This window comes from Sarcophilus harrisii, chromosome 5 (assembly GCF_902635505.1).
Source record: "Sarcophilus harrisii chromosome 5, mSarHar1.11, whole genome shotgun sequence".
NCBI classification, from domain to species: Eukaryota; Metazoa; Chordata; class Mammalia; order Dasyuromorphia; family Dasyuridae; genus Sarcophilus; species Sarcophilus harrisii.
Window position 1 is genome coordinate 202,213,072 of NC_045430.1, and position 13,689 is coordinate 202,226,760.

At 33.4% G+C, this 13,689-nt stretch overlaps 1 protein-coding gene across 15 annotated transcripts in view; it reads right to left on the bottom strand.

Moving 5' to 3' along the window:
• KMT2C (lysine methyltransferase 2C) overlaps positions 1–13,689 on the bottom strand; it is a 242,261-nt gene that overhangs the window by 180,206 nt on the left and 48,366 nt on the right. For all 15 annotated transcript variants that reach the window (XM_031939470.1, XM_031939483.1, XM_031939481.1 and 12 more), the window contains one exon: positions 393–481. In XM_031939470.1, coding sequence (XP_031795330.1) covers positions 393–481 — 89 coding nt within the window. The remainder of the gene's footprint in view (positions 1–392; positions 482–13,689) is intronic.

Sequence of the window (13,689 nt, forward strand, 5' to 3'; positions counted from 1 at the left end):
GGTGGTAGGGCATAATTCTGGCAGCACTCAAGAAAGGCTTCAAGCCTGGGGGAGAAGAGGTGCATGCTGGGTGACGAGAGTGCTAAGATGACCCTAGTTAAATTCAGAGAGATTTATCTTCAAATGATTGGAAATTAGATAAAGGTAGTGAGAGGGAAAGGGAAAAGGACACATTAACATTAACTCATGAGTACATAAAAAGTTAATGGAACTACTTTACAAAAAGTATTGTGATTCATCATAAATTGGAGAACCCAATCTGATGAAATTACAAATATCTTTCAAAAATAAAAATAACAACTAATACCATTATTTTCATGTATTATTTCTTAAATTTTACAACCTGGAACAGGACATAGAAAGCTCATTTAATAGGATTCCTAAAATATTACCTGTTTCAACAGGGTTTTCTGTTTCTGCCGTCTCTAACCCATCCATGCTATCATCATCCTCCACTGTCGTTTTTCCTCTGTTTCGAGGCCTATAAAATAAACAAAACAATGAAAACTCATTAAATGATGACACTACTTTCATAGCTACCTGAATTGAAATTAACAGTATGTAAAACATACTACTATAGAAGATTATTTCTCAAAAAATAGATCCAAATAGTATCTCAGAAAGTGATAAGCTGCCTACTTTAACAGTGGACGAATTTAAATATTGCCTCCCAAGAATCTCTTCAGAATAAAATACTTTCATACCCTGAAAAATTCTCAATAGTTTTATGCAATAACAACATTTAGAGTTAACTTTAATGTAAGTTTTATCTTAAATCACAAAATGCAATAGGAAAAGATTTCAAAACGATATACAAAAGGCAAAGTTGTTTCTATAGTTACTATAGCCTAAATCTCCAGGTTTGAAAATGCCAAAATAATATAACATTCACAACAATCTGAGAAACAGAGGCTCTAGAACTGGAACGAGTATTCTGTTGCTTTGAAGAAGAAGGGAAGAAAAAGGGATTGTATCAATGTAGATAAGGAATTTTATATTTCTCATATTCAGAATATGTGAGAAAGTGTTCACACATCAAAAAAACCAAAAGTAGAAATATAACTAATCTTATTCTTTAAAAATGAATAGTGCTCAGAAAGTTGAGTGTATGAATATATCCAATTCAGCTGAAATTGAAAAACAAGCAAGGAAAGGGAGCATGGCATTAACAGAAAGGATAATACTGGGAAGTTATATAAGAAAAGTAAAGTTCAAAATCCTGAAAGAAAAAACTAAAAGACTGAAGGACAGGGAGAAAACTGAGAATTTAGGGGATTGTCTTAAATAGTCTCTTCTACAACAGGCATAAAACTAAACAAACGTACTAAAACCCTAAAACGATTATAATGGAATTTATGCCTTGAGAAATAATAAAAGAGATGGTTTTTGAAAAATCATGAACAGATACAGAATGAAGGAAGGAAAACCAAGAGAAGTTGATACAAGGATAACAATGTGGGAAAGAAAAAACAATTAAAATACTCTGATCAATATAATGAACCTTGCCTAATAACAATTCCAGGGGAATGGTAAAAATATGTACCACCAACCATCATGAAGAAAAGTGTAAAAAAGATATAAAACACATTCAACTAGGCAGGTCAGTGAATATAATATTGGACCTGTAGACAAAAAAGATTTGAGTTCAAAGTATGTTTCAGTTGGAAAATGAAGATGTCCATCAATTGGAGAATGGTTGGGTAAATTGTGGTATATAAATGTTATGGAATATTATTGTTCTGTAAGAAATGACCAGCAGGATAAATAGAGAGAGGCTTGGAGAGACTTACATGAACTGATGCTAAGTAAAATGAGCAGATCCAGGAGATCATTATATACTTCAACAACAATACTGCATGAGGATGTATTCTAACAGAAGTGGATTTCTTCAACAAAGAGAAGATCTAACTCAGTTTCAATTGATCAATGATGGACAGAAGCAGCTACACCCAAAGAAAAAAACACTGGGAAATGAATGTAAACTGTTTGCATTTTTGTTTTTCTCCCCGGGTTATTTTTACCTTCTGAATCCAATTATTCCTGTGCAACAAGAGAACTGTTCGGTTCTCCACACATATATTCTATCTAGGATATACTGTGACATATTAACATGTATAGGACTGCTTGCCATCTGTGGGAGGGGGTAGAGGGAGGGAGGGATAAAGTCAGAACAGAAGTGAGTGCAAGGGATAATGTTGTAAAGAATTTTTTTCCAAAATAAAAAATAAATGAATAAAAAGTTATGTTTCAGACACCTAACAGCTATGTGACCTGTAATCAAGTCATTTAATCTCTGCCTGCCCCAGTTCCTTCATCTCTAATACAGATATAATAATAGTATCAAATTCTCATGGTTGATTTCAGGTTAAAGGTACCTGTAAAGCACTTTGTAAACCTTAAAGTGTTATATAAATGTTAACTATAATTACTATTTATCATGTTTATTTATTAAAGTGCTCCCCTACTATGTATTTTTTTTTTTAAACAAAGGACGAGAAAAAGATTGCAACAGATATCCTGAAAAATGTCATTAAAACATTTTGTTTAAATGAAAAGGATGGAATTCAGATGAAGTTCAAAAAAGGACAACCAGGAGTTTTCAGAATGACATGGCACTGTACTTCTTTATGCACAAATCTTATACAGATACATGTCCGTGCCTAGTACACTTCATGGTATTCATTTTTTTCCCCCCAAGATTAGGTGCCTCTTATATTATAATGTTAGTAATTTTGTGGCTATAACTACCATTGCTATAAGATCAAACACAATTCCTCTATGATCCCTTCTTCTCCCATCCCCTAAATTCAGATACAGTAAAGTTTGTGAAATTTTCTGGCTTCTTAGAAACATGTGCTCTTTCTGCTTCAAGGAAGGAATTATATTTCAAAGTAATAGTTAAGTTATTACAGCTCATCAAAGTATTGATTCTTTATAATATTTGCATCCACATAATTATATTTATCCCTTGTACCCCCACTATACACATTTCTTTTAAGTGTTTTTATCTTATTCTATTGCCATTTCTTAATCACCTTCACATGTATCTCTGATTTCTTCAGTCATTATTTACTACTTAATATTTCATTATGTTGAGAGTTCAGTTGTTCAGGTATTCACCAATTTGATGGGCATATCATTAATTTAACAGTAATAAAAAAAATAAAATAAAAATTAAGTCTCCACATACATCAAAATACTTGTAGCAGCACTTTTTAAGATACTAAAGAAACTAAATACATACATAATGATTAAGTAATGGCTAAACAAAATGTGATAAATTAATGTTATGGAATATCGTGTTCTAATGAATGATTTAAGTGATACATATGCAAATCATGCAAAAATCTGATGCACAGAATATATCCCAAAATTATATATGTGTATGCACATGTGCATGCGTGCGCACACACACACAAATAGTAATTACAATCATATAAATAAATCTGGAAAAAAATCAAAATCGAATATAATAAAATTATAAAGATTGTAACAACTCAAAACAAACATATGTGAGGACAATCCCCAACCAATCCCTTAGTGGAAATGGGAAGACCACAAGTGTTAAACGTTGCACTTTTCCCCTCCTCTTTAAAAACATTCTTTCAGAAAGTAAAATAGACATTTGAAAGAATTCACCTACTGAAAGAGATCCCAAACTTAAAACTCCAAGAAATGTTGTAGCTAAATTCCAGAATTATCGGACAAAGGAAAAAAAATACTACAAGCAGCCAGGAAAAAAAAAAAAAATGCCAAGGAGCCACAATAAGCATTACTCAGGATCTAGCAGCATCCACATTAAAGGATCGAAGGGCCTGGAATCTTGGTATGCAGCCAAGAGTAACTTAACTAGCCAAAGGGAGAATTTTCTTCCAGGCAAGAAGACAAATTCAGTGAAATAGGTGAATTCCATATGAAAAAAAAAAAAACAGAACTAAACAAAAAGTTTGACCTCCAAACATAGGACTCAAGAGAAGCATAAAAAAGGTAAAAAGCAACTCGAGATTTATAATTCTGTTATGGGTATACATAAAGAGTATATATATACATAAAAATTTGGTTTTACTGTTATAATATAAAAAAGGATCTAGAGGTGGAAAGGAAATTATACCAAAAAAAGGGGAAAAGTGGAGGTACTATATCTCACAAAGAGGCAAAGGAACCCTTTATATCTGAGGGAAAGAAGGGAGGGGCATGAACACAATGGGAATCTTATTCTCATCAGAATTGGCTCAAAGAGAAAATATTAGAAGACATATTCAATTTATAGAAAAACTTCTCCCACTTCATTGAAAAGTGGAAGGGAAAAAGGGAAAAGGGAAGGGGTAGGATAAATAGAAGGGATTACAGAAATTGTAAGGGAAAGGTTTAAGAAAAGGGGAGGGACTTTAAGAGGGAGGGAGGATTCTAAAGAGGGAGGGCTACATGAGGCAAGTAGGGAGTTTAATACTGGGGAGGGGAGGTAAGGGAGAAAGAAAAGAGAAAAGCATAATATGGGAATAACAAGATGGCAGGAAATACAGAATTAGTAGTTTTAAACATAAATGTGAATGGGGTAAACTCCCCCATAAAGTGGAGGTGGATATTAGACTGAATTAAAAGCCAGAATCCTACAATATGTTGTTTATAGGAAACACACTTGAAGAAAAACAATACATAAAGACTAAAGGTAAAAGACTGGAGCAGAATCTACTATGTTTCAGGTGAAGCCAAAAAAAGAGGGGCAGCCATCCTGATCTCAGATCAAGCAACTTCAAAAATTGATCTAATTAAAAAAGATAAAGAAGAGAACTATCTATATCTTCCTAAAGGGTAGCATAGAAAAGGAAGCAATATCAACTCTAAACATGTATGCACCTAGTGGTGTAGCATCTAAATTCCTAAAGGAAACAGAGTTGCAAGAAGAAACAGACATCTAAACTATAATACTGAGAGATCTCAATCTTGCATTCTCAGAACTACATAAATCAAACCACAAAATAATTAAGAAAGAAGTTAAAGAGATAACTAGAACATTAGAAAAGTTAGGTATGATAGATCTTTGGAGAACACTGAATGGAGACAAAAAGGAATACACTTTCTTCTCGCAGTTCATGGGACCTATGCAAAAACTGACCATGTATTAGGACATAAAGACTTCAAATTCAAATGCAGAAAGGCAGAAATAGTAAATGCATCCTTCTCAGATTACACTGCAATAAAAATTACATTCAATAAAAAAATCAGGGGGAAAATAGACCAAAAAGTATTTGGAAACTAAATCTCATCCTAAAGTAAGAATGTGTGAAACAGCAAATCATAGACACAATTAATAATTTCACCCAAGAGAATGACAATAATGAGACAACATACCAAAATGTGTGGGATGCAGCCAAAGTGGTAATAAGGGGAAATTTCATATCTCGAGGTATAAAATAGAAAAAGACAAGGTCAATGAATTGGGCTTGCAACTAAAAAAGCTAGAAAAGAGCAAATTAAAACTTCCCAAATCAAACAATAAACTTGAAATTCTAAAAATAAAAGGAGAGCTTAATAAAATTGAAAGTAAAAAAACTACTAAATTAATAAATAAAAACTTAAGAGTTGGTTTTATGAAAAAAACCAACAAAATAGATAAACCCTTAGTAAATTTGATTAGAAAAAGGGAAGAGGAAAATCAAATTGTTAGTCTTAAAAATGAAAAGGGAGAACTTTCCACTAATGAAGAGGAAATTAGAGCAATAATTAGGAGTTACTTTGCACAACTTTATGCCAATAAACTTGATAATTTAAATGAAATGGATGAATACCTTCAAAAATATAGGTTGCCCAGATTAACAGAAGTAAATTGGTTAAATAGTCCCATTTTAGAAAAAAGAAATAGAACAAGCTACTAATCAAAAATCTTAAATAAAATAAAAAATCTTAAATAAAAAGATTACAGAAAATCATCTCCAGAATAATACACCATGACCAAGTAGGATTTATACTGGGAATTCAGGGCTTGTTCAATATTAGAAAGCTAATTGACTATATCAATAACCAAATTAACAAAAACCATATGATCATCTAAATAGATGCAAAAAAAAAAAAAATCATTTGATAAAATCCAACACCCATTCCTATTAAAAACACTAGAGAGTATAGGAATAAATGAACTTTTCCTTAAAACAGTCAGTAACATCTATTAAAAACCATCAGTAAGCATCATATGTAATGGTGACAAACTGGAACCATTCCCAAGAAGATCAAGAGTGAAACAAGGTTGCCCTATCACCATTACTATTTAATATTGTATCAGAAATGCTACCTTTGGCAATAAGAGATGAGAAAGAAATTAAAGGAATTAGAGTAGGTAATTAAGAAACCAAATTATCATTTTTTGCAGATAATATGATGGTATATTTAGAGAACCCCAGAGATTCTACTAAAAAGTTATTAGAAATAATCTAACTTTAGGAAAGTTGCAGGATACAAAATAAATCTCCATAAATCATCAGCATTTTTATACATCACTAACAAAATCAAACAGCAAGAGACACAAAGAGAAATTCTATTTAAAATAACTGTTGATAGTATAAAATATTTGACAATCTATCTAACAAGAAAAAGTAAGGAACTATGAGAAAAACTACAAAACACTTTCCACATAAATAAATTCAGATCTAAACAATTGGAAAAAATATCAAGTGCTCTTGGATAGGTCGAGCAAATATAATAAAGATGACAATACAACCTAAACTAATCTATTCATTTAGTGCTATACCAATCAGATCCCAAGAAACTATTTTAATTACCTAGAATAACAAAATTCACCTGGAAGAAAAAGATCAAGCATTTTAAGGGAACTAATGAAAAAAAAAAAAAAAAAAAAAGTCAAATGAAGGTAGCCTAGCTCTACCTGATCTAAAACTGTATTATAAAGCAGCGATCACCAAAACCATTTCGTATTGCCTCAGAAATAGACTAGTTGATCAGTGAAATAGGTTAGGTTCACAGGACAAAATAGTCAATAACTATAGCAATCTAGTGTTCGACAAACCCAAAGACCACAACTTTTGTGATAAGAATTCACTATTTGACAAAAACTGCTGAGAAAATTGGAAGTTAATATGGCAGAAACTAGGCATTGATCCACACTTAACAGAGTACACCAAATAAATTCAAAATGGGTTCATGATATAGGCATATAGAATGAGATTATAAATTACAATGCAATCAATTATGGAATATCAGTAATTTAATCACCTTTTATATTTTAGTAATGTAGCTATTTGTAATTTACTCTCAAATGGGTTATCAATTAGATGTCTAGCCATTAATACAGTAGAAAATAGGTTTCTTGTTTACATTTCTACCTACAGTTTCAAGCCTGGCACATAGTAAGCACTTAATAAAAGCTTTATCTATCTATTCAACACTGAGCTAATATATTGAATTTTGTGATGCTTACTTCTCTAATACACCAATGTACTTTAGACTCTTTAAGAGTCTAAAAATAATCAGTACAAAATAGTTTTGATACTAATATTCAATAATATAGTTTATTTAAGGTATTAAAGAATTATTCCTCTTTCATTTTTCCTTTTCCACCTGCTATTATTTCCCTTTAGATTTGACCTTTTGTTCTCCCAAGTTAGCTCTATAAAATAACCCCTCAACTGATAGAATGGAATAGTAATAAGCATTTTTTTAAAAAATCATTTGTAATTATTGGGAGAATGGGGGTAACAACTCTTTACACCACTTAACATGGAAAATCTACTACTAGGATATATCCACAAAGGATGAAGTTAGAAATATTTCAATATGTTCACAGTAACATTTACTTCTCATAGTAATAAATTAGAAACCAAGTATATGCCCATCAAATGAAGTATAATACACTGCAATAAATTTAGGGAAGCAAGTCAAAATGTATGAGAATGAGAAAACACACTGTGCCCCTTTTATTGTAGGAAAAAGGAAGAGAAGACTAAGACTATAAAAAATTTCATATACTGTTAAGAGTAGTGTATATCTTCTTTGGTCTTACTGAATTGTTTTCTTTGTAACATAAGAAGGCTCATAGGAAGGGAGTTGGATGAAATAAGTGAAAAAAGTATCAAACATTTTACAAATATAAATAGATATTAGGGTATTCCTAAGTCATATTTCTGTTTACTGAAATCCTTCTCACTTCAAAGCAGAGCTTAAAGGCCATCTTTTCTATGAACTTAAGCTGATATCATCCTCAAGGCTGCCTTTTTTCTTAAGTTTTTAACTTTCTCTGATAATTTTTTCTTTAATATCCTTATCTCACTCCACCTAAAAACGTAATTATTTCTATCTGTGCCATATATCCCCTATTAAGCTGAAATCCCTGCAGATAGACAGCAACTCTGCTTATAGTTCCTAAAAAGAGTGATTTGGAAATATTATGCACTTAATAAATCCATGTGAAAGATATGGAGTAGGAATATCAAGATTTTTCTTTTTTTCATAAAGAATGATATATATGTAGTTAGAGCAAGATACTAGGAGGACTAAGTATCAATGGAACAGATGCTTACACACACAACACCACAACACCAAAAATACACTATTGCGAGCAAAAAAATTTTAGTGCACATCCAAGTTCAATTTCAGTTTCAGACACTTACTAGATGTGATTCAGACTTTATCCTGTTTACCTCAGTAATAGTATCTACCTCTAAAGGTTGCTTAGAGAATCAAATGAGGTATTTGCACAGTGCTTGGCAGATAGTAGGCACTATATAAATGCTTATTCCCTCCCAGCAAACCTGCAAGAATATAAGAGTTCATTTTGCTCACAAGTAGTTGGATGGATATGGAATCTCATAGTAGACATTTTGGGCAATAACATGGAAGTGATTCTTTAGACCTTCACAAGGGGAACCTGCTAGCCACCTATTTTTAACCTCATAAACATCAGTTTTCATCTGTATATATCTTCCTATTAACAGCTCTCTAAGAACATAAGGGATTGATATCCCCTGAGATGATTTAAATGAATTTTACTTACATGGAATTTTTGGTTTAAACCCAGAAACTCTGAGGAATCCCTTGAACTGAATACAGAACTAAGATCTAACTAAGATCTGATTCTAAGGGACAAATATGGGGAGGAAAAAAAAAAAAAAGCAATTTTCACTTTCTGTCCATAGCTCTTTCCAAAGAAAAGGCTATCTTCATTTATTGATTCCATTTTCTTAAATTTCCTTTCTCAAATTCGCTTCTAAATACTTTGCAATCTAGCTTCAAATCTAACTTAACTGGAATCAACTCTTTATTCTCTGAGCTCCAATTGCCATTTCCATCTCCTTGTTCTTCTTAGCCTTTCTGCAACACAATGCTGACCACACTCTCTTATTCAGATATTTTATACTACTTTTTTCCATCACTACTTTCCAATATTGCTCCTTCTTTGACTGTCTAGCTCTTCTGCTGGCCCTGACCATTGGTATTGGTATACCACAGAGCTTAGTCCTAGGCAATCTTCTCTCCATACTCTTATTATTTGATCTCATCAGTTCTCAAAGATCCAGCTAGCATTTCTATATACCTGACTCCCAATTCTATAGTAGTCTCTCTCTTGACCCCTAGTCTCATATGACTGCCTTAGCAGATGTGACCAAAATGGACATCTTTAATGTTCAAATTACTCTCTTTTTCCTAACCCTTAACATCAAATAAAAAAGGGAGCTAGAAGATACCAGGAATGATTAGAGATATTGCCCACTATGGGCAAAGCGAGGAAATCCAAAAAGTCCAATTGGGAATGAAGTGAGCATGATGGGACAACTCATAAAATAATGCTCCAGACTAGGAAATCATCTTTCAAGTACAATGGAAGGTTTCCTTAGGATGAGAAAGTAGCTGCCAAGGAAGTAAGATAGATCAATCAAAAAAGGAATGATCATGGGTCAAATCTATCCACTGTTTATTTTTATACTCCCAACAGTTAAGAACAGTTTTTCTGTTTTTAAATAAAACTTTATCATATTTGGTCTTGAACATAGTTTGCCATCCTGTCCTAAACTACCAAAGAAATTCCCATATTTAGTCTCCTTATATTCAGTTTCTAAACTCTCCTTAAAATCTGCCAAATTTATACTTCTACAATCCAAGTATGATACCACCAATACCCAGCTTAAGACATTCACAATCCAATCTCTCCCCCTTGCTTTTTTTGTATTACTTCTCAACAGTTTTGCATTTCATTCCTTTCTTCTACCCCACCCCACCCCAGATGAAGCAGCTGAGGACATTTATCCCCCTCACCCAGGGCTATGAAGTTTCTTTATTTAAAGGCCCACAAAACAAAGTTTTTGTTTTTACTATAGTCTGGCCCTCCAACACTCTGAGGGACAGTGAAGTGGCCCCCTATTTTAAAAGTTTGAGGACCTCTGTTATATCCTATTTCAATGTCTTTACAGGCTTCCCTCCTTTAATGGAATGTTTTCCATCTTCTGCTCAGACTCTTCAAAAAAAACTACGTATGTTCAAGGGTTAGCTGTTTTCTAATTTCCAAGTATGAAAATGAATGAACCACAGGCACAGTTTATAATTTGTACATACCCTATATGTACTTATGAAAATGTGAGTTATAAACCTTTTGTATGATATTCTACATATATCTTGCTATGAACATGTGCTGTGTGTATATATATAAAATCACTAGAAGAATTTACATTTCAGAACAAGGACTATTATTTTTGTCTTAGTGGTAAGGCTCTAATGATAACAAGTAGGCAACATTTAAATTTTTATTGAGGATTATTGCTACTTTTGCTAACTCTAGAAGCTTTCTAGTTGTAGCAGTCAGAAAAATCTTTTCACCTCTCCCCATTTCAAATATATTACAGCTATATTTAATTATCTATAGTGGAATCTTGTGTGAAAATAATTTTTTCTTTGTCCTTTTGGGAAATGTTTCTGTTATGGACAATATGCAATTTGGGATATTTTTCTATGTATTGGGCATTTGAAAAGCAAAATAACTTGTATGTATAACGGTCACTTATGTAATATCTACCTAGATATGATAATTGTTTTAAGTTGTGAACTTAGACAAAATTTCTTCCTGTTATTACTATAAGGTTGATAAGTCTTTTAAGATTTATCAGAAATTTGATTAATGAAATTTGTTATTGAAAGTAAAATTTCTCAGACTTATAATTAATTAGTTAATACTATTTGGGAGTTTTAAAGCTCCACCCTCTGACAGTTACTGGGACAATTGATTGGAATAAAACTAGGTTAAGGCAATAGCTGAAGGTTGAGTTTTAACTGCTTATGTTATGTTATACTTTTTCCTCCTGTAACTGATCTCTATGATCAGAGCAATGGTCAACAGAAACTGTTAATTCAATTATGTCCTACCTTGCTATTTTCAGTCTGGTTATATGTAATCATTGTATCGTAAATGCTTGGGCAACTAAGTATTTTGCCTGGTCATCTCTCTGTTACTGGATATTTGTGTTTCTTTAAGGTTTCTACATGGTAAGAGGACAATTAACAGGGGTCTATAAGACAGCAGCCGTTTGCCTGGCCTGTAAAGCAAACTCATCTCTTCACATAGGAAATAATTTATTTTGGCCTCCTCATATTTTGCAGCAGTCTGGTGAACTGAATCTTTCTATCTAGACTGATCTAAATTGGTCAAATTACAGATATTGGCTTGCTTTTGGAACCTTGATCAGCTTTGATTGTCAGCATGGCACACCTAGTCTGCATGGAATGAGAGCCTCCTATCACTTCACAGCCTGAAGCAGTAGTTTTTAAAATGAGACCATGGACTGGACCCTGAATCTACTATACTTTGGACTGATATGAGGGACTTTGGGAATGGTTGATGACTGACTGTTGAACCTTGCCTGGATCATCTATCACTGTGTGTTTAAGATTTGGGATGGGATTTGTTAAAACTGTAATTATTGCTATTATATTTGAGGGCTTTTTAGGAAATGCTACTGTACTAGTCTGTTATATATAGGGATTTTGATTCACTGTTGGGATTTATATGGGGAATGATCATTTGATAATTCCTTTCCGTGAGAAAAAAAAAAGGGGGGGGGGGAGGAAGAGATAGAACATTGGGGAAACTGGTAGATTTTTTTCAAAATACCTGAAATAATGGGAACCCCTATTCACTTTGCCTTAGGCACTTCTGTCCCACCCCCTATCTCACTAGTTCAGATTCAATTTGGATGCTTTAGCTTTAAAATCCCTTATTTTGTTAAAATTGCCCTGGCAGAAGTAGTATTATAGAATAGGTGTGGTTTGGATCTTCTCACTGCAGAACAAGGAGGTTTAGCCCTCCAAGAATGCTGTTGTTTCTATGTAAACAAATACGGTATTGTTGGGGACAAGATTAGGAGACTCCAGGATGATTTGATTAAGTGGCACAAAGAACTGTTGGATAACCCTCTTTGGAGTGGGCTCCATGGGATCCTCCCTTATATTCGGTCCTTAATTGGCTTTCTCTTTTGGACACTAGGCAGGAAAATCATTTCCTTTGTAAAATCCCAAGTAGATAGTGTACATGAATGGGTTTGGCCAGTGCACTATCACCGCCTTGAGACTGATGATGATCCCCTTGATGCTCATATGAGCAACAGAAATTTTTGACAAACATCCAGACCTGGTTAGCCAATGAAGGGTAAGATTGCTCAAGGACTAGCCGACCTAAGCCAGGAAGAGACATTTCTGTACATCCTTCCTATGACGGGTAAGGCTTCTCCCCATAGGAACAACCTAAGCCAGGCACAGGTCAGGAAATGAAAAATGCTATATTTGATTTTTACATAAATGCAAAAAGGGGGACCTGTGGGGAGCTGGCACTAATCTACGGCCACATAAGGCCATATTCCTAACCTTGAATAGGAATCTCCTAATCACATCCTACATGACCAAGCACTGCCCTAACTTTGAATAGGCAGATATCTAGGCATCCCCTAAATTACATCATAGAGCTTCTGAGCAGCTCATCCTTGGGAGGGATACCAATCCTTTGTCTAGGACCCCCCACCCTACTGTGTTTGCACAACCCTGCTTCCTTTCCTATTGCTATATATATCTGTACTATTGCACCCATTAAAATGAGGCTTGATCAGAATGATTTGTCTTGCCTCCATTTTTCGCAGTCCTCTGTCCCAAGCTCCTTATCTCTTTTCTTCCAGGGTCCACACACTCTGCCCCGCGGGCCGAGGCAGAATCTCATTGACTTTTACATGAGAATTTTGACAGTTAACACTCAATGTCTACATTTGACCAGACCCTTGCCTTCTTTCAACCTCATCAATTTCCCCATAGAAGACCTTCATTTTATCCAAACCAATCTGCTGACAACCTCTTAAAATACCTAGGTACTATCAATTCATATCTTTGTTCACTTCTTTCCACTTTGCTATGTCTTTTAAAACATAGATCAAAATGTTATCCCAGAAAATTTGTTTGAAGTAACTGATTTTTAACATATTGTTTTCTCTATATTCAAACAAAAACTTAGAAATTAAAGTTTGTATTTGTAAATTAAAACTTTGTGTTTATTGATAAATATTTTGGTAATATCTTGTTTAACTTTTTGTATTTCTGTCACTACCAATGAAAATTCATCCTCTCCTTCCTTCTATCCAAAAAAGATTCCTTTCTTATAGATATAAATGAATTAACACATTAAATTCAAGTTAAACAAAACATTGTGGG